We start from the raw sequence: 27,367 nt of genomic DNA on the forward strand, positions 1-27,367 counted from the left end.
ACCCTCTTCAGGCTTTGTGCATAAGGAACATATGGACCACCCATCCATGCTGTCTCCAGTACCACTCAACTCACCTCAGCCTGAGGAGCAGTGTCCAGAATTGCTGATACCAACCAGTTTCCTCTATCATGAGGCTCTCTGAGTCACAGCCTGAATCCGCTGTACTGAGAGGTACACAGGGATTTCCTACCGGTACCAATGTACCCAGCTGTCCTGACATACTTCCTACCTTCTGTGCACCTCCACACTAAAAGTCAGCCACTGGTTCCAACTCAGAATCCAGTACCAACACAACCACCAGTACTGACATGACCAACAGTACCAACCCTCCTAGCTCCTCTGTTAGATACAGGGAGGCAACATCTCCTTGGACTCAGACATTTCTGTCCAGGATTCCACCACATTTCTATTCCAACCTCCCTCTCCAGCAGTGTACTGTAAGGACAAGACCCCTGAAACGAGCCAACTTCCAACCTGCCAACCTTAGCAGGAGAACCCTTACAGTCCCTTCCCCTTTCCTTATACACCTCCACAATGGGCTTTCTGGGACCCATGTCCTTCTTATGCTGACTAATTTTATAGAATGCTCTCACAGAAGAGGACTTATCAAGAAAAGCAGGCACTGGAACCCTATTCTCCAGGAAGACCCTTTGAAAGAACAAGAGCTAAGGGAAGAAAAGGAGGCATTACCTTCCAATAAATCATTTTCCTCCAGATGTGGCAATTATGCCCCTTTCCCCTATCAAAGTCTTTCAAGAACTAATGAAGAGAGTGACTGAGAGTTTACAGATTCCCCTAAAGAGGATACAGGAACCTCAGCATACCTTGCATGCTTCTACTCCAGGCAGGATAACCCTGGCCATTTGGAAAACACTGGCTGCCATCCCACCTACATGCAAGAGTGCTGACAAAAACTACTATGTGCTGGCCACGGGCTCAGAGTACCTTTTTCTCCCACCTCTCCCCAAACTCTCTTGTGATCAACGTGGTTAATGAGAGAAACAGGGGCTGTCCAAATCAGCTCCTCATGACCAGGATCTTAAGCACCTGGATCTCCTTGGCTGCAAGAGTTACTCTTCGGTTGAACTACAATTCAGGATTGCCAACTATCGTGCCTTGTTGTAAAAATATGACTACACACATTATAGCAAATTCTCTCATTTTATTGATCACTTGCCTCAAGACCAGAAGAACCAGTTTCAAACCATCATCTCCAAAGGCCAGATGTAGTGAGGCAGTGTGGCTCCCTGCCACCCCGGAGAGGGACGAGCCCTTCCGGACACCAGAGTGGGCAGAGCTAGGGAGCTCTGAGCCCGCCCCCAGAGGGTCAGGCGGTGCCCTAGAAGTACAAAGGCTTGACCTCAGAACTCACTGGAGAGACAGCTGCCGGGGAAGCCAGATGCCTCTGGCCTGGCCTGCAACTGGGAAGCCCCTGCGGCCCTAGGTGCACCCAAGGACTGGCCTGACCTGCCCCTCGCCCAGTACCCGGAGGAGTTGCCAGGCCTGCCTCTCACTAGCTACCCCAAGGAACCCCTGGTGCTGGACCCCCTGGAGGACATCACTGTGACCCAAGTACCACCAGAGGGGGAGTCTGGAAGTAGCTCAGGGGCAGCCGACCCTAGTCTGGCAGCAACACTGCCAGAGCCCATGTCAGTGTGTTGCGGCCAGGATCCCCACTGACACAGCAGCAGGACTTCTGCCACTGCTAGGGCCCCGGGCTGGGATGCAGTGGAGTGGGAGGGCCTGCATCCTCCCTGCCACCCAACTCGTGGGTGGCAGTCTGCCCCTCTCCCAGGCCCTTTGGAGGCCTGGGCTCGGGCTCATTGCTACTGTTTGCATTGCCAGTGCTCAGCCCTGCCTGAGGGCCTGAGCACCTGACCCACTGTTGCCCTGCCCTGACCTAGGGCCCGGGCTTACTGTGCTTATTTCAAGTAACAGAGGGTCCTGTGGCACCTTTAAGACTAACAGAAGTATAGGGAGCATAAGCTTTCGTGGGTAAGAACCTCACTTCTTCAGATGTCTTGCATCTGAAGAAGTGAGGTTCTTACCCACGAAAGCTTATGCTCCCTATACTTCTGTTAGTCTTAAAGGTGCCACAGGATCCTCTGTTACTTTTTACAGATTCAGACTAACACGGCCTCTGATACTGTGCTTATTTTAGTTGTTGCAAGGGCCGCCAAGGGAGACTCCCACGGCCGGACTAATTCCCCCAAGACATCAACAGAGTATAGTGAGGCGGTGTGGCTCCCCGCCTCCCCGGAGAGGGATGAGCCCCGGCTAACCTCTTTACACCAGATGATACCAAAGCTTCTTTGCAGGCCTCTCTCGATGCTGCTGGTACCAACCAGCCTCTTGTTCATTTTGACCATTTGGTCACAAATCATCTCACTATGGATCCTATGGTGCACCACCCTGCCCAACTGCTACTCTGTGATGTACACCTCTCCCAGAATACATCAGATCAGACAGCTGGATACTTGAAGTATTATAGTCGGGTTACACCATCCTGTTCAGCTCCATTTCCTCTTCCTCATGCCTTTTTGAGCGACCCTTCTCACATGGGGTGTCCTAAGGCAAGAGGTAGAATCTTTCCTGCTGCTGGGGGGCAATTGAACAGGTTCCTCACAGTTTCACCTAAAAAGGCTTCTACTCCAGGTACTTCCTGGTTCCCAAGAGAAAGGGGGAATGGAGACTGAACCTGGACCTCAGGTCTCTGAACACTTTCAAAAAAAATTGCAGAGATTCAGGATGGTATCCCTAGCAGCGATAATTCCATCATTAACTTGTCATTAATTGATTTATGCCTCTTCCTATATTCCCTCAGTCCAGACCATGACTATGCATAGGGTGCAGGTGAGACCCACAGTTACTGCTGATGAAAAATCTCTGATCAAAAGCTCAAGGGCACGTGTGCACCCGTAGGGACAAAACATCTCAAAGCACTCCAGTTTCTGTACTGGTAATTAACCCCTCCTTAACCTCCTCTTACTCTTGCAACATGAAAGAAAGGAAACCTTTGTTATGTCTATGAATTAAAATAACCCGGATGGTCTTTCGTTATCTGTTTATATAACCTGCACCTATCATTTTGGCCTGTAAGAGCTATGGGAGAACTCTCAGGTCTAGTCTGCTGGGGGTCTGCAGCCTGTGTGTTCAGGATGAATGTGTAAAAACTTTATTCCTGTCTGTAATTGTAAAAGGGGTCTCTGGCCATTATTGTGTTTGGGGTGAATGTTGCCGTAACTTATGATTTCCTTGTTTTTTAGTATTTGCATTGTTGTGAGAAAGTACAGCTAAGCAACCTTACCTCTAAATTAACCACATCTTTTGTGTGGAAATATTGAAAAGGTGGCTGTCTCTGAACTCCCTTCTTAAATAAGCAAGACTACTCAAAAATTCATTAGTTGCATGGAGGCAATGATGGAACTGAAGCTCCAGTCGACAATTTGATTTCTGAGCTAAATATACAGCTCTTTTTGTTCACAAAGCAACAACCTCATGGCTATTAGTTATGAATGACAAACCTCAAAAATTTCAGCATTTGGATCTGAATAGGCTCAGAAAATGCCAGATGGATAATCAAATTTATTTCAACTTTTTAGGTCTCTTTTCTTCTATGTCTTGCCCAGATCCTTCCCTTCAGAGCAAGTAGATCATTCTCTCTTACTATGACACCAACTGCTTAACAATCTACAGGAGGCCTTCTTTATCTCTCTCTACTTTTCCAAATCTCTCCTTAGTCCCCAAAATTAGAGCTGGTCAGAACATTTTTGACAAAATGTTTTTTCGTCAAAGTAAGCTGTTTCACCAACACGAAAATGTTTCACAGATATGTATGTATTCTGATGAAGTTTTTAACAAGAACATTTCTGAGGTCCAGGGTAGACTCTCTGGTCATTTCCAGGGGGAGAGAGAGAGAAACCCCAATTTGAAAACCTGGCCTTTTCAATCCAAACATAGATGTTGCAAAAAAATTAAAAAGGTTTTGGTTTTCCTTCCAATACAGAACAAAAACAAATTTTGGCAATCTCTATTGTGCTGAGTTCCAACTCTTCTGTTATCTTACATGCCCCAGGCTTTTCCAGATCAAAGATGATAGTTCAGAATACATTCACACACTTGTGAGGCTGGAGAAGGACACATGCATGCCAGATATGAAGACAGTGGCTATCCCTTCCACTAGTTCCAGAAATGCAGAGAGCCCTTCCTGCAATTTATTTTGCAGAATTTAAGAATTGGAAGGAGGTGTGTTTGGGCTCTGGGATAGTGAACCCAAAAAACCTGTCCACTTCAATAGTACTCATTTTTGAATAATGCTACGTATTGAATGTTGACTTATATGACTATGAGCAAAACAGGCCTACTCCTCCATGTCCATATTTGAATTCTTCACAAAATTCCATAATTTTGAGAATAAATTTTGTCTTCAATGCAGTACAGCAAGGGTCTGCACAGGGAGAATTTTTCTTTTGGAAATCGTAAAAAATGTGTGGACTTAACATATTCCAAGTGAAGTGGTGACTGACTCCCTTCTGGAATTCACTGCCATTCAGTGACAGCTGTATTTTTTTTCGGGAACTTCATAAATCATTGTTTTGTTTTTCCACATCAGAGAATCCGATGGAATAGATTGCACAAAGCTAGCCTACAATGCCAGCTATCAGTTTCACCTATAGCTAGGGTGACCAGACAGCAAGTGTGAAAAATCGTGAGGGGGGGGGGTAGTAGGAGCCTATATAAGAAAAAGCCCCAAATATCCCTATAAAATCAGGACATCTGGTCACCCTACCTATAGCACTGTCACTTCGCTATCTTCTTCTCCAGTGGGTCCTCCCATTGCTTTCCTTTTCAATAAATAGATCAGCACACTGAGCAACCTGCCATATCATGGACAAAAGGGGCTGACATTGTATAGCTAAATTGTTGCACAGATTCTTGATATATAATAAAATTAAAAACAAAACAAAAAAACCCTGAATCTCTGTCCTGTAAAATACAACCGTTTTGTACTAACCATGTCTTGAAACACTTACTGTTTACTGTGAATCAGTGGATGTGCTTGTATCAGAATGCTATCTGACATGCTATTAGGACTGCAGAATAATGAACAGTTTTGTAAGTCTTGGGCAATACTGTTGATCTGTCCAGAGACAGTGAAAGGCAAATACTATGTAAATTAAATGAATATAGTTTGTAATAAAATATTTTTTCTGTCATTTTCTTTTATAATTGTTCTTTGTAAAGGGAAGGGAGACATTCTTGGCAATAAGTAATTTTTCTGACACATACTATGGATGAATTTTAAGTGGTCTGTTCCTGCAGAATGCTGGTAAAGGCATAGGAAAGTATGACACATCTGAGAATAAAAGCTGTGCTATTGAATGTAAGCAGGGTTTGTAGATTTAAATTCTGTCTCTTCCTACCATTTCAGTTCCTGCAAGATATTCTAGACACATTGTTTGTGATTTTGGATGACAATACAGAAAAGTATGGCCTGTTGGTCTTCCAGTCATTGGTAAGTAACCCCATCCCATAAATTAGTACTTTTCTTTCCCTGGTGGTCAGCATTTCCCGTACTCTTATTACCTTACCACCATGCCTTATTGCTATTATCTTATTACCTTAAAATGTATGAGAGATTCAGCTGGAGGTTCTACACCTGTACTTTTTTGTAACGTTATTGGGTGCAAGGAGTAGGATAACCATAGCCAAAATATGAGGCGAGAAGGATTACATCCATCAGTATGGGAGGGGCAAACAATAAGTCAAAGAGGAGCATTTCCATTGTCAGCATATGAAAAAAAAAAAAAAAAGCATTAACATCTGATTGTTTCTTAGCCTGTTTAGCTTGTTCATTTAATCCGAGGTGACATGCAGTTTGCTTTGTTATGGGTTCCCTTCTCTATCTTCCACAGGTGTTCATCATAAATCTGCTTCGTGACAGCAAATATTTCCATTTCCGACCGGTTATGGATATGTACATTCAGAAACACTTTGCAGGAGCACTGGCTTACAAGTAGGTTGTGTTTCGTCATCACTTCATACAGTAACACTCTCAGACTTCTGAGTGATATGGGCACCAGAGTCATAACTTTTACAGTAGCAGAGTATATCTGGTATTCAAAAGCAAACATTCTGGAGGAAAAAATTGTAGTATGACTTCTCAATCTAACCACAGAGAAAGGCTGCTGAATGTCATGCCAGTCCTAGTCCCAGTCTTAGCCTGCAGGAGCTAGGAATGCTGTGAAGTGAGGAAGCACTTCATGTCACTCAGCAGCAACTAATTAGAAGCTGTGTTGATTGATGGGCCCCACAGAGCATCCACCCTTCCTATACTAGAAGGATGCTGGCTACTTGAGGCCTGCATGAAACTTAAGCAGGGATCATGGAAATGATTCTTACATTTCTTATCGGGAATGCATCTATTGGCACAAGACTAATAGCCTCCACTTTAGGGAGACAAATCACCTATTCTCGAATACCTTTTCCTATGGCTAGTTTCAAAGAAGAGGGCAAGTATTCAGATTAGATCAAGCTATGCTGTTCTGTGAGATTAAAGTCAGAATGTTCATTTCAATAGAGAATTAGAAAAATTAATTTCCATTAACAGTCAAAAGAGTGGTGAGCTTTATTTTCCAGTATATTACAATGAAATATTACTTCGTGAGTCAGATTTAGAAAGCAGTAGCAATTATCAGCCAGGATTGTAATCTACCTTTTTTCCAAATTGCTTCTTGTGCATAATTTAGTGGCTCCCAAACTGGATCAAAATAAAGTGAAGAGAACAATCTTCCAGCTCCATCATTCTTGGTCCTGGTATTATAGGAGACTCAAGCTATAGTGTATTGAAAAAAATCTTAAATAGGTTACATTAAAAATGTTCTTTTAAAACAATTTGGAAACTGTATGCTTGGTATGGGATCACAGAGTGAAGTTCAGAATGATGAGAAAACGGTTTCACAATTTTTAATAATCAGTGTCATCTTTGATCTAAGGAAAATGTTATTTGCAGTTCTGCTTTCTTCTGATGAGGTGGTATCTAAACAAACTTGTTCTTAAGCATATGTAATACCTCAGGGCATTCTAAACAGTCTTGTGCACTTTAGGAAATTAGATGAAGGTATTGTCTGTATGTTTTTACATAAGTTGGTCTTTTCCAGTTTCAAACAGTTTCTGAAAATTGCTTATCTATAAGAGCCTTACTCAGATTGCTTAGCCAAAGAGAAATACTACATGTATTTTATTTTCTGTAAACTGATTATTTTCTTTGTTTGAAGCAATTTTGTTAGAACCCCTTCTTGATTCTTTGTTTCTTGCCATCTGAATTAATTATGGAGGGAGTGTTATTTTTTGGTGTCAGAAATTTCTTTTTTAGATTTAAATTAATGTATATGTCATTACTGTAAAGTTGGTTGTTTAGACTAAGATGCCTAATTATTAGAATTGAGTAACAAGAGAGCACACTGCATTTCTTGCTGTCTAAGGAAACAACTGCCAAGTTGTTTTAAAAAAAAAAAAAAAGTTTCAGGGTAGGTCACTTTCAGTTAATTGCTTGATGTTTCTGTCAATGTGTCTCTTACTCAGAGAACTGATCCGATGTTTGAAGTGGTACATGGACCGATCAGCTGAGCTTGTTCGACAAGATCATATCCAGGAAGCAATGAGGGTATGTGTTTGTTGTAAATACCTGTATGTTCAATGTGGCTGTGGCTTCTACACAGCTGAGGCTGCTCTAAGGCACATGAAACCTGCTCTTGAACAGATTTCCAGTACTCATTTGTCCAGAGTAAATTTCAACTTTTTGTCAAAAACTGCCCAAATTCTAAGATTAAGGTGCAGAGGGCCAGTACAAGGTCTATGCCTCCTTAACTCCTACCAAAACCCTATTTTGTGGATTTAAGTGGTATTTTTGTGGGGCACTGGCCTTGTGCTGGCCCTCTGCACAGTAGTAAATTTCACCTTTATAGAAGTAACATTTTATAGTGATTAGAGCACAGACTGGGAGTCTGTAGTTCTGGTTTTTATTTCTGGTAGTGACACAGACTGGATGAAGCTCTAGAATATTTTAACAGTAAATGGACCTTTGAGTGAACCATGGTGATGACAGATACCATCCCATAGAGCATGGATCAATTGTCAATGAACAGTGCGTGATTTTGAAGGAAAACACAGCTTCCCATCCCTGTGTGTGAACCAGGGGAATAGTTTTTGCACTAGTTCAGTTCCACAGAAAACAAATAAAATGCTATCTTTTTACTACAATTATAGTATAACAGCAAGAACTCAGTGACCAAGATTAAGAGGTTTACTATAGAAAGACCATTGAATTTGGAATTCAGATGTTCACTAGGTGAAGAAACACAAACTTCTTTTTGAGTCAGCCTTTGTTGAACCCAGAGTAATGAAAGTTGGCTTCATTGACAGGTTCTCAGATAGATCATTTCATCTTGAGCAGGTCCAACCTTTTTCAGCAGATTCTGGGACAGGCAAACAGAAATATGTCACCCTTTCTCATAAAGGAGATTTTCAGCTAGTATACACCTTCACATTTATGCTAATGATGCTCAGATGTTTCAGTAATTGTGGAAAGAGAGAAACAAATTGTTTCTAAGGCTCTGACACAGATCAGGCTTTGAATGCTCATTTTCTTTTGAAGGATGGATAGTTTTATGTCAAAGGTCTATAAGGTCAAGGTCCATTTGTTGACTTCACATTTTAGAGTCCATTGCTGGGTCTGCATCCTGAACATTAGCTTCAGTTCAGGAGCTATATAAAGCATCTGTATAGAGATGGACCATTATTGCTACCAACATCATTTCAAGTTGCCTATGTAGCCTTTGGTAGAAGGTTTCACCAAGCAGTAATCCAACGAAGAGTCCACACTTCTGAGTTGCTACTTCTTTAAGTCCCTACGATCACAGGACTGGTAGCAGACTTGAAGAAAATGTACTTTATTCCTGAAAAATTACTTTATTTCTCTGTACTAGTCTGACAGTCTTTCCCTTGCTTTAAATGTTCCCTAGCACCTCCTTCAAGCTGTATTTCCAATCTTTTGTGCTTCATAGTGTCTGTGCTGTAAAACAGTAGGATTCATTGAGTATTAGAAGATTATAGCAGAGGGCTTTGGTGCCACACACACAAACACAATTTTGCCTTTGCCGCTTGCAGAAACTTAATTTCCAGGTAGGGACTGAAGTCCCTTTTGTCTCTGTTAATTGTCAGACAATGCCTCCAAGATAATAGCGTTAAAGAAAACAGAAGGTTTCAGGGCTTTTCAATTGATTTCTACTTCTCTAAGGGCCTTACAGTTTACAACTGTGATTATGTAGACTAACTGAGCCTCTAACGTTTAACATGATTTGTTAGTGTCCATGCACCAGCTTTTCTGCCATCACAGCCATGTGTTTGCATCCACAACTAGTGCTCTGCCTAACTCCATGAGGGCATTCTGGGCAGCCATTGCAGCAATAGCTGCCTGCCTCCAGAAGCATGGGTGTTTTTAAGGACCCCTCTTTTCATAGAGGATTATGGAACATCATATACAAATCCTATAATCCTCTTCCTTGGGTTGCAGTAGCCTTTCCCTTTTATGGAGAATTTCAAGTCACTTCACATTGCTGCATCCTCCAACTTCTGGAATTTGTTGGTTGACAGCCTGGAAGCAAAGCAGGGCAGAAATTGTAATACACTCAGAGCACTCTGTAAAGAAGGAAGATGCAAATGAAGAGGTTTGTTATATTTCCAAACTGGATCACGAGGAAGGTGGTTTCTGGGTCAGGTCAAATGTTATGTGCTCATGAGACAGTGTTGTGTAAATTAAAAGGAAGTTGAACTGGCTCATGTGATCAAGGTTATCACTGTCCCAGAGATAATGGAGGACTTTGAACATTTGCGACTTCTCAAACTGTGCTAGGACTACTGATGAATCTCATTTCTCAATTCTTTGTCCTTAAAATCAGTCCACAGATTTCTACAAACAAATCTAACTGACTGTGGCAAATCTTAGAGAGCAAGTCCTGGAACTCACACTGGCTGACCAGGCAAGATGCATGATGTGAGAATGTTAAAGAATTCTGCTTGTGACATGCAGGAATAGTTCGAGTGCTTGCTCATATCGATTCCAATTAGGTGTGTGTGCGTGCCGCATGCACGATCGGAAGATTTTTACCCTAGCAACACTTGGTGGGTCAGCTGAGGCGCCCCCTGGAGTGGCACCTTCACAGCGCTGGATATATACCCCGGCCGACCCAGTGCCCCCTCAGTTCCTTCTCACCGCCCATGATGGTCGTTGGAACTGTGGAGCGCGGCTTAGCTGAACTAGCTTCTAGTGTAGCACTTGTTATTAGTTCTTTAGTAGTAGAAAATAGTTATTGTTCTTAGTGTAAATAGTAGTTGGGGGTAAGGGGCTTCTCCCCTCCCTCCTGGTACCTGGGCTGATGCCTAGGTCCCTGGCTTTCAAACCGTTCTCAGCCTGCCTTAAACCGATGCCTACGGCAGACCCCCACGACTCCTGCTTGAAGTGCCTGAGGGAATCCCATCAATCTGACAAGTACCGCATTTGTAAGGCATTCAAGCCTTGGACTAAAAAAGGAGCGGGACTTTCCCCTGAATCAGTTCCTTATGGAAGTGGCACTTAGCCCCATGTCCTTGGCCCTGCGCCGCGACCCGGTGCCGACTTTGTCGGTTCGAAGCGCGCCTGCAGCACTGGAAGGGTCAGCGCCACATCCGCACACCAGCAAACACTCCCGGCACCGGACATCTCCAGCACTCCTACCAGCACCATGGTCTCGAGCGGCACCGCGATCCTGATTGGGACTGGCAGTCATATCGGTGCCGGGAGACGGATCTGGACCTCGATGAAGAGCTATGGGTGGAATGGTGCTGGGATCGACTCAGAGTAGATTGGCACTCAGACCGGTGTCAGGATCGATGCCAGGAGCTGGACTGGTACCGACCATACCGAGAAGTAGATCTTTGTGAGGCGGAGTGGCGCCACGAGTGCAACTGGTGCTGAGATGGTAATCGGTGCCGGGACTGTGAGCGGTGCCATGAATGAGACCAGCGTATGGATCGGAACTGTGACCAGGATCAGGACCAGGATCAGTGCCGTCCTATCTGTAATGGACATTCTGTCTGCTGACACACCGACCAGAATAGCCTTGCCCTTCATCCAGACCATTCGGGCTAATGCCACTATGATCTGGCAATCTCCGGCCTTTATTCCTCCTACTGCCAAAGGGGTGGAGAGGAAGTATTTGGTCCCCTCCAAAGACTACAAATACTTGTATACTCACCCCCAGCCATGCTCCCTCATTGTACAGTCTGTTAACGAGAGGGAAAGACACGGCCAAGAAGCTCCCGCTTCTAAATTCAAGTACGCTAGACGCCTGGATTTATTCGGGCGCAAAATCTACTCCACTGGCAGCTTGCAGCTCAGAGTGGCTAACCAGCAGGCCCTCTTGAGCCGATACAAATATAATACCTGGAACTCAATGCAGAAGTTCAAAGAGCTTATTCCTCAGGAGTCCAGGGAGGAGTTCAGGGACCTACTAGAGGAGGGCAAGAAGGTAGCCCGGACATCTTTACAAGCCTCAATAGATGCGGCAGACTCGGCGGCTAGGACTCTAGCCTCGGGCATAGCTATGTGCCGCATTTCATGGCTACAGGTCTCCAGTCTCCCACCAGAACTCCAACAGACTATACAGGACCTACCCTTTGATGGCCAGGGTCTGTTTTCAGAGAAGACGGACTCCAGGCTTCAGCGTCTGAAGGATAACTGGGCCATCATGTGTTCACTAGGCATGCATACCCCGGTGACTCAATGTAGGCCCTTCCGACCCCAACCGCAGCGCACCTACCCTAACCCCCAGCCGAGACAGGACTTCTTTAGAAGACGCAGCCAGGGTGGTAGGCGGAGACAGTCTGGTCCACAGATGGGCCAGAACCAAGGTCCCCCCAAACCATCAGTGAGGCCCAAACAAAATTTTTGAAGGTGTGCCTGAGGGCGGAGCACCAGTCTCCTTCCAGGATCCTTACTCACCTTTCAAAAACCGCCTCTCCTATTTCTTCCGTGCATGGTCCCATATAACGTCAGACCGCTGGGTCCTACGTACAATGGAAAGTGGATACCGCCTTCAATTTGTTTCCCCCTCCCCCTCCACCCTCCCCGTCCCTCTTCAGGGACTCTTCTCACGAGCAACTCCTTCTACAGGAGGTACAAACGCTCCTAGCTATCGGAGCAATAGAGGAGGTTCCAAGGAAACTGAGGGTCAGGGGGTTTTACTCACGTTATTTCCTAATCCCCAAGGCAAAGGGAGGGCTACAGCCCATCCTGGACCTGCGCAGACTCAGCAAATTCATGGTAAGGTTGAAGTTTGGCATGGCTTCCCTGGGGACCATTATTCCTTTCCTGAAGACTGGTACGCCGCCCTTGACATGAAGGAAGTGTACTTCCACATAGCGAAGTACTCACCGCACAGGCGTTTCCTTCACTTTGTGGTCAACCAACAGCACTTCCAATTTACCATCCTTCCCTTCGGTCTATCCATGGCACCAAGGGTCTTTACAAAGTGTATGTCTGTCGTAGCTGCCTCACTCCGTTGACATCGGATCCAAGTGTTTCCGTACCTCGATGATTGGCTCATTCGGGGGTCGCTCCAGGGACCAGGTGCAATCTCATGTTCAGTTCACCATGAGCTTGTTCAGACAGCTGGGCCTGCTGCTCAGTGTCGGAAAGTCCACTTTGGAGCCAACCCAAAGAATAGACTTAATTGGAGCAGTCCTAGATTCGAGACTTGCCAGTGTGTGTCTACCGCACGTGCGCTTTCAGTCCTTGGTGAGCATCATCCACGACCTCCAAGGCTTCCCAAACTCGACAGTACGGACGTGCCTGGGTCTCCTGGGACACTTGGTGTCTTGTACCTTCGTGACCAGACATGCCAGACTGTGCCTCCATCCTCTTCAGGCCTGGCTCTCAACCGTATACCACCCAGGCCGGGACAGCATGGGCACAGTGGTCACGGTACTGCCAGAAGTCTTAAACTCTCTGGACTGGTGGCTGAACCCGAACTCAGTATGCCAAGGGGTACCATTCCATGCCCCACATCCCTCCCTGGTTCTAACCATGGACACATCTCGAAGAACAACAGTTACAAAGGTGAGTAACCATCTTTTTTCACCAGTAGGGACGTTAATAATGTGTCTGTGCCAGCTGTGGGGATCCAACCTATCCTTTGCTTCCTTAGACAATGTAGCTATAGGTACCCAGACTATGAGGATGGCATCAAACAGCACTTCAGCTACTACTTCAGCCATTCCAAAATGGAAGACTGAAGGGAAGGGGGAGGTGCCTACTGAAGCAAAATGGTACAGCATGAAATACATTTCATTGCTGCTGCTTGTGTACTCCATGTGATCAGAATGGAGAGCACTATGTTTTCATATGGGATACTGGCACTCAGTTCTACCCATTTTCTCAGCTAGCTGTGAATCCTGTGATTACTATTGCTGATCATGCTGGGCTAGTTAGCATAATAAAGGGTGCCACAGAAGCACAAGCATCAGTAGGGGCTAGCCACCCCAAGTACATGCCTAGCATATTATGCCATCTTGGGTATCTCTACACAGCAATCAGTGGTGTGACTGCAGCACATGTAGATATACCTAAGCTAGCTTTGATCTGGCTAGCTTGAATATCAATAGCAGTGAAGCTGCAGCAGCAGGGGCTATACAAGCCCACCCATGACCCTGGTATTTACTCAAGTGGCTAGCCTATGCAGTTACAGTATCATTGCTATCTTTTCTAGGAACAAAAGATGTATTCTCAACTCAAGTTAGTTAACTCCGGGTAAAATCCTGTTGAAGACCAAGTAGTTTGTAGTTCTCATGTAAATTAAAAAGTTGACTGAAAGACTAGGCTCCCCCATAGTTTTTAGCTCAACCGGCTAACTTGCATGAAAACTACCTACTGCATTATGTTCACTAGGATTTTGAATTAAGAACAGAACTTTTATCCTAGTGAGATATTTCCATAGTGAAGATTGTTGATGAGGAGGGAACACTTAGCTACAAGCAGGTTATACATAACTGAGTTTTAATTTACACAACCTTTTTTCTTTCCCTGTTCTCTGTGAATGAAGAATTCCATTATTAATAATGTTATTAAAATCTTCCTGGCTCTCTTTAAAGCTCCCTTATCCCTCTCTTTCTTTGTTACTCTCTTATTCATTAAGGCCTTGGAATATCTTTTCAAGTTCATTGTCCAATCTCGGATCCTTTACTCAAGAGCTACTTGTGGAATGGAGGAAGAACAATTTCGCTCCAGTATCCAAGAGCTTTTCCAGTCCATCAGATTCGTGCTCAGCTTGGACAGCAGGAGCTCAGAGACTCTCATCTTCACACAGGTTAGCTATTTTCTATATTCAAATACTGGAAGTGCAGAGGCAGCTATTTTGTGCACAAGGAACATAGCACAAATTATGGCTCTTAGCTATTGGATGAATCTTTTACAGGCTGATTTTACAGAAAAAAGTGACATAGTTGCACAGTAATTTTAGACAGTGAACAGATGCACAACAGCTGGGCAGTTTTACAGTGAAGAAGGGAGACAAATGTATTGTCATGTTATGTGGTTAGAGTAGACATTCCATATTCTTTTTGTTTTTATGTTAAGTGTCTCATTCATAAGCATGTCTCAGAATTGGTACAGAGGAATTTTAATTCCTTTATTAGTCACAAAGAAAAGTAACAGCTCAAGTCAATACAGTAGGTCACAGCAGCTGTGCATAATGGAAAAGTTCTGATTGATGTGTAGTTAACTAGGAAACCCTAGAAAAATTCACATCCTCAGTTCACCATCACTACTGGAATCAATTGTGGATTGACTACAACCATATTAGGATATCCTTATTCATTTTTGGTAGTGCCTTACTCTGCAAACAGTCCCATTGACTTCAGTGGGAGTTCACATAAGGTAAGACGCTCCTCAGTGTGGGTAAGGATGTCACAGTCTGGCTCTGTGTTATTGTAAGGATCACTATACGAACATTTAAAAACTTAACACTTTACACAGTAGGATCTTTTGTTGTATGTACATACCCTAGTTCAGAGGCTCTCAAATTGTGATTTGCATAGAGCTGACTGGTAATGTGGTGCTGGTTCTCAACATTCTCTGTTGTTAAAATGCAATAAAAGAGTTACAGATACATTTAATATTGTCCTAATAGGATTTTCCATGGAAGCAATTGCTGTAGTTGTCACAATAAAGTTTAATTATCCCAGTGGAGGGAAAGTGGTCAGCAAGACAATCTCTCTCTCAAGATGTGGTCCACATTATGAAAAATGTTGAGAACCACTGCTGCAGCCTTTGCTTTAATCACTTAGCAAGAGTATGGACCAGGGTAATCAGAAATCACTGCAACTTTCTACCGGAAAACGGACATTCTGGGAAAAATAGTATCTGGGGAAACTATTCTTGTTTTTCATTTGGGCTATTGTAAATACATAAGGGAAACTGAACTGAGGACAGGATAGTTCTCTCTCTTTTTTGCCCTGTGTTACTACTGTCTTTCAAAATGTCTTCACTTCAGGCATTTGTATATTTATAAAACCTGTCCTGTTTAATATTTGAAAAGTTTACTTTTTGTTTCCCACTTGCCATTGTGTTGCCCCCTCGACCCTCATTGCCCCATAGGCCCCTCAGCCTGGAGGACAGGTGAGCGGAGCTGGGACATGTGCCCCACAAAAGTGTGGTGGTACTTCAAGGCCGTCGTTTAATTCTGTAAGTAATAATAACAACTTTGCCTGCACCACTCTTTCATCATGGATGTGCCCCGTGACTCTCCTTTCCCTACCCAAATCCATCTTTTCCTGCATATAATCTTGGAGTGCAGTGTACAACTGTTCAGGTTTTTTTTGAAAATAGGGAAAGAGATGTGGAATATTCTGGTAATGGATTGAACATGTAGGATTTCAAACACTGAAAATACAGTACAAGTGGTCATCAATACCTACGTGAGTCGACTTGTTCAGGAGAAACAACAATGAGAGAAAAAAACATATCCAATCAGTCATGAAAGAGAACAGATATTGGATCTTATTCATCCTTCAGTAAACAAGATATATTTAATAGCTACATGGTCATGAAAAACAATGACGAGAAAGAAAATATTTTAGATCCAATATTGAAAGAAGAGATATTGGATCTTATGCATCCTTCATTATAAAGGATGCTTGCCTTAACATATTTAATAATCAGGAGAAGCAATGGTTGGAGAGAAGATATTTTAGACAAATGATGAAAAAGAAGACTTACTTGGACCTTGCTCATCCTTTCTGCTTGTACCAGGATGATTGTGACAAATGGCAATTTACAAGTTCAAGCCTTTTGTTATAATGATTAGGGTCTTTAAGTGCAAGTATCTGTAACAAGGTTGGGACTCACCACCGCGGCACCTCCTACTGGTTACTCCGGGAATTAGCTCAGTCCAGTGGAGCACCCCCTCTCGGTGGTATCCCGCCCGTTGTCTTGCCCTCGGTTGGCTTCTGAGCCCATGTCACTCACCAACTCGCAGCATCCTCTTCTGGACCACTGCCTTCAGACAGTGCCCCTTAGTCCTTCCACACCCCCTTCCAGGGGAGGGGGGTGTCAATCAGCAGTCTCTATATCCAGCCACCATGGTCAGCCACACACCCCAAAGTCTAATCCCTCCTGTCAGGGATCTGGCGTGGTCTATAATGACCACTCCCTACAGCCAATGACTGGGTGTCCTGCAAGGGGGGGGAAGAGGGGGACCCAGGCCCGCCCACTACTCTGGGTCCCGGCCCAGGGACCCTCTGGCGGCAGCCTCGCCGTCCTCCTTCTCTCCCCTCCGTCTGTCTACTTCCCTGGGCCGCTTCCCCTACGGCCCCTTGCACCCGCTAGGCCCTTCTCTTCAGGGCCTGCAGCCTGGCAGGCCTCAGGCTAGAGTTCCTCTCTGTTCCCTGAGCCTGGCCAGTACTGCGCTGTCCGCGGTGCTAGTCTCCCTGCTCTGGAGACAGGCCTTCCCCTGTCGAAGGCCTGGGACAGACTGACTCTCCTCTCTCTGAGCAGCCTTCTTATAGGGCTGAGCCTGGCCCTGATTGGCTGTCTCCAACCTGGGCCCTGATTGGCTCTCAATAAGCTCTTCTCCCATTGGCTCCCTGTCTGCGCAGACCCACTGGCCTGACGCAGCCCATACTCTCAGGAAGTGGGGCAGCCACCCCACTACACACCCTCCCCCTTAAGAGCCCTCTCAGGGGGGAATTCCCTATCGCCCCTGTGCTCTTCGCAGCTGGGCCCCCAGGGAATCTCTCTCATAGCACAGTCCCTCCACTAACTGGAGCCACCTGCTTTCTACCTCTATTGTCTGGGTCCCCACCGTAGACCTCTCTGGTCCTATGCGGGTTCCCACATCCATTTGGGTTCCCACATTGGCCCTCCTGGCCCCTATGTGGGTTCCCTCTTTTAGGTGGGGCCTCTCTGCTCCAGCCCCCTTCTCTTTGGGGGCCTCGGCCTGGACTACCACCCCCTGTTGGCTAGCCCTAGACCGAGCCTTGGTCTCAGGCACTCCCCCTTTCTGGCTCAGGGGGTAATGCCTTTTTATGTGGCCCTTGGTGTGGCAGTGGAAGCACCCTCGGTGCCTTCCCCCTGCCACGGCCTTAGTCCTGCTTGTCTGGGCCGTAGCCCCTCCTTCTGGGCTGCCCTGGGCCTTGGGAGCCCTGTAGGGGCACTCCCTCTTTAGGTGTCCCTGCTCCCCACAGACCCAACAAGCTGGGGGCCCTCCTGTTACTCTCACAGGGGGCGCCTTGTCTGGGTGGGGCCTCTCTGCCCCCTCCCAGTAGGGACACTCCCTCCTGAAGTGTCCCTTTCGCCCACAGGCATAACATTGCTTGAGTCCAGGCCCTGGCCTCTCACCCTTGACGCCTGGTCTCCTGTATGGTCTGGGTGCCCACCCCTGCAGCAGCCAGAGCACCTCTCTCTGCTGCTCGGCAAGCTGAGCCACCCAGGCCCTCCAGTAAAAGTCTTTGTTCTCCACCATCTTCGTCTCTATCTCTCAATCTTTTCTCTTAGTCTCTCAATGTGGCACAATCGGCCTAGTCCTCGCTCTTGCCCCTTGTGTCAGGGGTGGACCGCCATGCCCACGTTCTCCACCACGTGTAACAAGGTTGGGACTCACCACCGCGGCGCTTCCTACTGGTAACTCCGGGAATTAGCTCAGTCCAGTGGAGCACCCCCTCTTGGTGGTATCCTGCCCATTGTCTTGCCCTCGGTTGGCTTCGGAGCCCACGTCACTCACCAACTCGCGGCGTCCTCTTCCGGACCACTGCCCTCCGGCAGTGCCCCTTAGTCCAACCACACCCCCTTCCGGGGAGAGGGGAGGGTGTCAATCAGCAGTCTCTATGTCCAGTCACCGTGGTCAACCACACACTCCAAAGTCTAATCTCTCCTGTCAGGGATCTGGCGTGGTCTATAATGGCCGCTCCCTACTGCCAATGACTGGGTGTCCTGCAAGGGGGGAAGAGGGGGACCCAGGCCCGCCCACTACTCTGGGTCCCAGCCCAGGGACCCTCTGGCGGCCGCCTCGCTGTCCTCCTTCTCTCCCTCTGTCTGTCTACTTCCCTGGGCCGCTTCCCCTACGGCCCCTTGCACCCGCTAGGCCCTTCTCTTCAGGGCCTGCAGCCTGGCAGGCCTCAGGCTAGAGCTCCTCCCTGCTCCCTGAGCCTGGCCAGCACTGTGCTGTCTGTGGTGCTAGTCTCCCTGCTCTGGAGACCTTCCCCTGTCAAAGGCCTGGGATAGACTGACTCTCCTCTCTCTGAGCAGCCTTCTTGGGCTGAGCCTGGCCCTGATTGGCTCTCAATAAGCTCTTCTCCCATTGGCTCCCTGTCTGTGCAGGCCCACTGGCCTGCCGTAGCCTATACTCTCAGGGAGTGGGGCAGCCACCCCACTACAGTATCATTGTATGATAGTAACGCTAGTCCAGTGCTTGTCTGTTGGATATTTCATAGCAATACTGATCCAGTACTGTTCTAGTAAAGACTTAAATCTAATGGTGAAGATGGTTATTTAGAACAGCTCTGTTCTTGTTTCATTGTTTATTTTTCATACGCTGATCCAGAGTTAGGTCTTTTGAGTGAATAAAAAGCAACCCAGATAATTGGAAAACTATTAAGCCATGACAGAAATGCTCAAGGCATTAGCAAAAATCTTTCTTCACACTTCTCCTTTCACCCAGGATGTCAGAGATCTCTCTCTCCATGCTTCTTTCCCGTCCATCACAGTGAAATTGATTCTGCCCTCTTTCCAGTTCAATGATCTGACAAGAGGAATATACCAGACTATTGCAGATACTTGTACAGAGATCAGCCATACCCTCCTAAGAATTAATAAACCATCACAGAGATCCCGCAGGTTATCTAGCATATTATTGAACTATTACTAGGTTTCCTAAATCATTACAGAAATCCTCCCACTCAGAAGAAAGATTTATAGGCAGGCTTCAGGCAAACTGTTGCAAGAATGCCCAGGGCCATAATACTGATATCTCAGGCCATTATCCCAAAGGCTGTCACAGACCTCCCAAAATTAGTCTACAGAATCATTAGATTATCATAGAGATAAACTGATGTAGAGATTCACAGCCATTGTAATAGCCTTCAAAGAGATACCTTGAAATATTTCAAAACTCTCAGACTGTTATTAGTTTAATTAAACATCTATATGTTGCATGTGATGGCACTTGTAAGCTCTTTAGGCCACTATGTAATCAAAAAGATGCTGGGAGAGATAACAGGCAAGAGAAATGGAGGAAGGGGTAAAGGAATATAAAGAATGTTACGGACTATACAGGATAAATTGTTAGTTCTAAAAGGCTTTTGTTTTTATTTTATTCATAATTGCATTTTTTATTTTTATTGTGTAAGGGACATTAGCTAGAGGATCGTTGTTTGTTGGAAGGATTGTGGATAAAGGTGTTTTGAAGAGAGAAATTGTGTGGTGTATAGGATCAGGGAAGACATTCCAAGTCTAAGGGCCAGCATGAGAGAAGGCACAGAAGTACTTCTGGGAGAAAAGAAAAAGTATGTGGAGAGAAGAAAGACTGGCAGAATAGATGAGAGTGGTGGATAGCCATTCATGAGATGTAGGGAAGAGCAGAGCTGGAAAGAGTCTAACAAATTGAGTTCAGTTATTTTGAAATTTTTACGCAAAGGACTGTAGAGCCAGTTAAGGGATTCATAAAAGGGGATGATATGGTCAAAAAGTGAGTTTCTTAGTGACATTTTGGATAGATTGGATAGGAGTGAGGCAGTTGTTGGGAAGACTAGAGAAGAGGTTACAGTAGTCCAGGTGGGAGGTTATTAAGACATGCACAGGGATTTTGGATGCACTGTAAAGGAGGAAACAGAAGGATTTTAAAACATCTTGAATATGAGGGGTAAATGGGAGGAGTTAAGGATAACATCAGGTGTGTGGGCCTGGAGATTGGAAGGGCTCATGGAATTATCTACTATCATGGAGAAGTGAATATGAAGGAAGGACATGAGTGTGAAATGAAGAGTTCTGTTTTTGTTATGTTGAGGTCCTTCCTCCAGTCCAGAGATATCTTCAGGGATAACTCCAAGCTACTGAAGTTATCCCCTTATAACAGAAATAATTTTGCTCTGTTATTTGCATGGTATGATGCATAATTTTCATGCAAAAATACCCTGCCTCACTGTTGTAGAAGTACAGTAATATCATGTGTTGGTGGTGCTTTTAAGGATCTCTGAGTATCTTATTTATAAACAACCTTTCAGAATGGTTTGTAAATCTCCCTTATTAAGTTGTTTCAGTGCAAAAAACTTTATAGAAGTTCTTTAACTCAGAAGCACTTTTTTTTTCCATTAAAAGATAAAATCAAAAACAAATATTTGGACCAGTTTGGGATTTTTTCTGTTTTGTTCTCCTGTCCTTAAAAAACCATGAGGCTATAATATGGCCAGTACTGTTGTGGGTTTTTTGTTTTTTTAAATCACTCTGTTCTCAACTTATTATATAATATGTTGATATTGCAAAGCTTCAGAACAAAGCATGATCTTACATACCAGAAGTGCTTTGCTTTTGGGAGCTGCATGGTGATATAAAGATAGAATAACAGCCACCAATTTGAATGAAATAGCTTTTTTCAGACCCGTAACTCTCTTTTACATTGTTTATTTGTATTTCACACAAATATCCCTATTCTTTAGTTACAGAACTCAAAACTGTCATAGTTTGTTCATTTTCTTTTTTCAGGCTGCTTTACTGAATTCCTTCCCTGCAATCTTTGATGAGCTATTGCAGATGTTCACCGTGCAGGAAGTAGCAGAGTTTGTGAGAGGAACTCTAGGAAGCATGCCCAGTACAGTGCATATCGGACAGTCGATGGATGTAGTTAAGCTGCAATCTATAGCACGCACTGTGGACAGCCGCCTGTTTTCTTTCTCGGGTAAGACGGTAGCATCCATTTGTAACACTTGTAGCTGAATGCCCCTGGTAAATCCAGCAAAGTGATAGTAGGATCCTATTGCATTTTTTGCAGCTGCTTTGTGGAGAACCATACAGTGAAGAATACAAATAAACTTGGAGAAATTGTTAGCTATGTTGTACTTCTGGTGTATGTATGCGCTTTATGTATATATTGTTCTACATATATGGAGCTTTTCCTACAGTGAAGAATGCGGTGTACTCTATGTGATATGCTCCCATAAATAAATTTTGTGTGACCTCAGATAGTGTAGAAAACATGAGATTTAGGATACAGAACAATACTCTTAACTAGCATATCCATTGATTAAAAACATACTTATTAAGTGATCATTCAATTATTACCATTATCAGTGCTCAAAGGAATACACTGTGCTACATCTCTAGTATTATTTCTTATTACAACTGCATTGAACATGACACAGATATGAAGACAATCCCTGCCCCAGCAAGCTTGCAGCCCGAAAGACACTCACTGAAAGAGGAGCTGCAATGAGAGACCCAGGAAAGAGTCACTTTAGATATATATATTTTTTTAAATTCTTAAGCTGAACATTTTTATTTTCACATTTATGGGGTTTATAAAAGGAATGGGTGTTTTGGAGGCATTTGAATGAGGAAAAGGTGAGAGCCTGGTGCACTGAGTTGGGGAGGTCATTCCATGTATAAGGATCTGCGTGAAAGAAGTTAAGAAGACCGGAGTGGAAGAAGAAAACAAAAGGGTTTTAGATGCTGGCATATTTGTCCAAAGAAAGGGACAGAGAGGAAACACAGTAGACAGTGAGATCCAATAAGCCAGGGCTGAGTCTGCCAGGGCCTTGAAGATGAGGAAGAGAGGATTAAACTTTAATAAAGTGGGTGGCAAGGGGGAACAAGTGAAGCACATCGAAGAGGGCAGTGATGTTGTCTGACTGGCAGGCAATGGATTCTGTTTCTTTAAATACTTTAACCCTATGAGTTAATATATTTTCCTTAGGGTTCTAAGGGCTGGAGCTAAGTAAACCTGACTCCTCTCTGTTAGCCTCTCCATTTCCTCCTGCTCTCTTTAACAAGGGATTCCAGCATCCAAAGCCCTCCTTTACCTGCCAACCCTACATCTTCTTAACCTCATTGCATTCTAATGAACAGAAAGCATCACAGTTCCTTCCTGTTTCAGAGTGGTAGCCATGTTAATTTGTAGCAGCAAAAAGAATGAGGCGTATTTGTGGCACCTTAGAGACTAACAAATTTAAACAAATTTAAAAGTATAAGCTTTTGTGGGCTAAAACCCACTTCGTCGGATGCATGCAGTAGAAAATACAGTAGGAAGTTATATATACACAGAGGACATGAAAAAATGGGTGTTGCCATACTAAATATAACGAGAGTAATCAGGTAAGGTGGGCTATTATTAGCAGGAGAAAAAAAACTTTTGTAGTGATAATCAGGATGGCCCATTTCCAACAGTTGACAAGAAGGTGTGAGTAACAGTAGGGGAAAAAATTAGCATGGGGAAATAGGTTTTACTTTGTGTAATGACCCAACCACTCCCAATCTCTATTCAAGCCTAATTTAATGGTGTCCAGTTTGCAAATTAATTCCAATTCTGCAGTTTCTCATTGGTCTGTTTTTGAAGTTTTTTTTGTTGGAGTATTGCGACTTTGAGGTCTGTAATCGAGTGACCAGGGAGGTTGAAGTGTTCTCCGACTGGTTTTTGAATGTTATAATTCTTGATGTCTGATTTGTGTCCATTTATTCTTTTGCATAGAGACTGTCCAGTTTGGCCAATGTACATGGCAGAGGGGCATTGCTGGCACACGATGGCCTATATCACATTGGTAGATGTGCAGGTGTTCCTCTTTCTATTGGCCTGTTTTCCTTGCACCTATCCACTCAAACATGTGGCTGCCTTTGGTGCTGATTTCTATTTTCTCCCAGCACGTGAGTCTTTTGCAGCCTTTCTATAGGGTAAGCCCATTGGCCAGGCATACTAGAGGAAGGAATAAGGAAATCCTAGCAGTGAGGAGTCTGGGCCAATCAGAACTCACTGCAGGCAAGAATCCTGATGTGTGGCCTTGCCTCCCAAAAGCCAGAAAACCTCCCTGCTTCCAACATTGCACCCTTTCCACTATTTTGTGCAATGAATACAGTCAGGTCCTTAAGGTGATGAACCCATAAAGATAAGCTAATTTCCTAAGAATTAAATATATACAGAGTTTGACTCACTGAGCTGCTGTAAAAGCAGCATGAAGTGAACAAAGGGCCACACAGCAGGAAATTAATTCTAGCAAATGGCAGTTCACACCTGTTGTTTGCAAGCATATTCACAGTATTCTTACCACTTCAAAAGTTATTTTTCCTCCCTTGGTATCTTGCTGTTAATTGATTTATCTCGTTAGACTGACCTCACACTTGGTAAAGCAACCCCCATCCTTTCATATATTTATACCTGCTCCTGTATTTTTCACTTCATGCATCCGATGAAGTGGGTTCTAGCCCACGAAAGCTTATGCCCAAATAAATTTGTTAGTCTCTAAGATGTTACAAGGACTCCTCGTTGTTTTTACATTCACAGTAGTTAACATCAGGCATGCCATTTAGATGTACCATTAATTCATTGTTTAGTGACATTGAAATGCATTGCACTGAAAATCTGTTCTATAGTAATTCCACCAATTAATCAGGCATGCTGTTTATCAGAGGGCCAATTAAGTGAATTCTACTGTATCAGCATCCTATATTAATACTAATTCTTCTTCGAGTGCTTGCTCATATCCATTCCATTAGGTGTGTGCGCGCCGCGTGCACGATCGTCGGAAGATTTTCTACCCTAGCAACACCGGCGGGTCGGCTGTGGAGCCCCCTAGAGTGGCGCCTTCATGGCGCTGAATATATACCCCAGCCGACCCGGCGCCCCCTCAGTTCCTTCTTACCGCCCCTGACGGTCGTTGGAACTGTGGAGCGCGGCATAGCTGTTCTCCACTCTCCCTAGCTTAGTTAGTTATTCGCAGTTGTAGTTATAGTTATAGTTATAGTGTTTATAGTTAAATAGTTAAATAGTTTAAAAAAAAAAAAAAAAAAAAGTTGTTATAGTTGTTATAGTAGTCCAGGGGATTAAGGGGGTCGTCTCCCCCTTTCTCCCCCGGCCGCGGGCCCGGGCTCATGCCCAACGCTCCCGGCTTCAAGCAGTGCGCCTCCTGCGCTAAGCCTATGCCCACGAGCGACCCGCACAATTCCTGTCTGAAGTGCCTGGGAGAGTCCCATCAAACAGATAAGTGCAAGATCTGTAAGGCCTTCAGACCAAGGACCAAGAAAGAGCGGGACTTTCGGCTCCGGCAACTCCTGATGGAGGCGGCACTTAGTCCGGACACTCCCTCTACAAGCCAGGCCCCGGCACCTAGCGCCTCGGTGCGCAGTGCCCCGGCAGCACCGGCCATGCCGACCACGCGAGTGGCGTCGGACAAGCCTCCCCGGCACCGGACCTCGTCGGCACCGCAAGCGCAGCAAGTGCCTCGACGCCGGTCATTATCCCCGGGGCATAAAAAAGCCCATAAGACGGGGGCCTCCGTGCCGAAGACGCCGGCTCCCCCAGTGCCGGGGGTAGAGCCGAGTCCGCCGGTGGAGCACCGAAAACAGGTGCCTCCAGCACTGTCGACTCCGGCGCCGAGGCCGTTGAGTCCGGTGCAGATAGCGTCTCCACCAAGACCGGCGGTGATACAACTCCCGTCGACTCCAGAGACCTTCGCGGCGGCGAGAGACTTGATAGCTCTCACGGAGCCGGCACCGCCTCAACCACCGGCACCGACGGCACCGTTGACTTGCCCGGTCCAGTCGAGGGGGAAACCTGCCTTGATGCGCCCTCCATCGCAAGGGCTGGAACCTCGGCACCGGTCCAGGTCCCGAAGCAGGTCCCCACGCCGCTCGCAGTCCCGGCGCCGAATATCACCTCGGCACTGGTCGTACTCGCGGCCAAGATCTTCGTCGCAGCACCGCTCTACGTCTCGGCACCGCTATGATCGTCGGCACCGATCAACGTCGAGACGTAGTTCTCGGCACCGCTATGGTCGACGCTCGGCGTCGAGAGGCCGCTCCCGGCACCGGGCATACTCCAGGTCCTCGTCGAGGTCCAGATCCGACTCCCGGCACCGACGAGGTCATCGGCACCGATCGCGGTCCCGGCACCGTTCGCCGGCACCGCGTAGAGATAGATCATCTCCGGACCGGCACCGTGCGGCACCGCAGCCCACGGGGATCGTTTCGTCTATCTCGGCACCGCCATGGCCATCAAGATCGGTGTCTCGCTCCTCGGAAGACCTGTCGAGTTCGGCATACCCCCCTCAAGGGCAAGCCGAGGAACGGGACTTGGGCCATTGGCAGGAGATGACAGAGGACCATTCTCATGGCCCATCTCACTGGTCGTTTTGGACCCCGTGGGCGTACCACCAGGAGCAAGGGGCTCCGATACCCTCGACCTCTCGCTCGGGCCACTCCGTTAGAAGGGCCCCGGAGTCCACCATCTCTCGGCCTCCGCCAGGGGGCATGGAGGCTTCCGTGTCCACGCCACCCGACACCATGGACCCAAGCACAGGTGATGCTCCGGCCCAGGAGCAGGGGGACCAGGACCCTCCCTTGGATCCTGTACCACCGGAGGCATCTTCCTCTTCCTCTCAGGATGAGGCAGTGGCGGGCACATCATGTACAGGTCCACCTCCGATAGATCTTCGGGCTCACCAGGATCTCCTGTGTAGGATGGCCCGTAATATGGACCTGCAGGCGGAGGAGATAGTGGAGGTGCAGGACCCTATCGTGAACATCCTCGGAGCGGATGCCCCATCGAGGGTGGCGTTACCCCTGATCCGCACGATACAGGCCAATGCAGCTACGATATGGCAAACTCCCGCCTCTATCCCACCCACAGCGAGAGGGGTGGAAAGGAAATACTTTGTCCCGTCTAAAGACTACGGGTACTTGTATACCCACCCCCAACCGTGTTCACTGGTGGTGGCATCAGTGAACGCAAGAGAGCGCCACGGTCAGCAGGCTGCAGCGCCTAAATCAAAGGAGGCTAAGCGACTCGATTTGTTTGGCCGTAAAGTTTACTCAGCCGGAGGGCTGTAACTTAGAGCGGCGAACCAGCAGGCGCTCCTGAGCCGCTACAACTTTAACTCCTGGAACTCTATGGGGAAGTTTAAGGAGTTGGTTCCCCAAGAGTCCAGGGAGGAGTTTGGAGCCATGGTAGAGGAGGGTAAGAAGGTGGCTCGGACCTCCTTGCAGGCCTCCTTGGACATAGCGGACTCGGCTGCGAGGACCCTGGCTTCGGGTATCGCTATGCGGAGGATCTCCTGGCTTCAGGTTTCGGGTTTGCCTCCGGAGCTGCAGCAAACCCTACAGGATCTGCCCTTTGAGGGACATGGATTGTTCTCGGACAAGACGGACTCTCGCCTGCAGAGCCTCAAGGACTCGAGAACAATCATGCGCTCCCTGGGGATGCATGTTGCGGGCCCTCAGCGCAGACCATTTAGGCCGCAGCCTCAGCGCTTCTACCCCCCCCCCCCCCGCCTCGTCAGAGACAGGACTCGGCCCGGAGGCGAGGGCGAGGTGGTAGAAGAAGGTGGACCGGCCCTCAACCCGGCCAGAACCAGGGGCCACCTAGACCACCTTCAGGCCCCAGGCAGAACTTTTGAAGGTGCGGTCGAGGACGGCGCCCCAGTCATCCCCCAGGATCCAGCCCCCTCCTTTCGGGATCGCCTCTCCCACTTCCACCGTGCTTGGTCCCTTATAACTTCGGACCGTTGGGTCCTCCGCACGGTGGAGAGGGGATACGCTATCCAGTTTTCTTCTATCCCCCCCTCCCACCCCCCTTCCCCG

The 27,367-nt window shown here is 46.4% G+C and overlaps 1 protein-coding gene across 7 annotated transcripts in view; it reads left to right on the top strand.

Annotated features, from left to right (window-relative positions):
- The window catches only part of DOCK3 (dedicator of cytokinesis 3), a 694,815-nt gene that overhangs the window by 543,727 nt on the left and 123,721 nt on the right, over positions 1-27,367 (top strand). For all 7 annotated transcript variants that reach the window (XM_054034104.1, XM_054034108.1, XM_054034105.1 and 4 more), the window contains exons 20-24: positions 5,432-5,515; positions 5,916-6,016; positions 7,585-7,666; positions 14,232-14,402; positions 21,290-21,482. In XM_054034104.1, coding sequence (XP_053890079.1) covers positions 5,432-5,515; positions 5,916-6,016; positions 7,585-7,666; positions 14,232-14,402; positions 21,290-21,482 — 631 coding nt within the window. The remainder of the gene's footprint in view (positions 1-5,431; positions 5,516-5,915; positions 6,017-7,584; positions 7,667-14,231; positions 14,403-21,289; positions 21,483-27,367) is intronic.

Source organism: Malaclemys terrapin, chromosome 7, assembly GCF_027887155.1.
Source record: "Malaclemys terrapin pileata isolate rMalTer1 chromosome 7, rMalTer1.hap1, whole genome shotgun sequence".
In the NCBI taxonomy this organism is placed as follows: domain Eukaryota; kingdom Metazoa; phylum Chordata; order Testudines; family Emydidae; genus Malaclemys; species Malaclemys terrapin.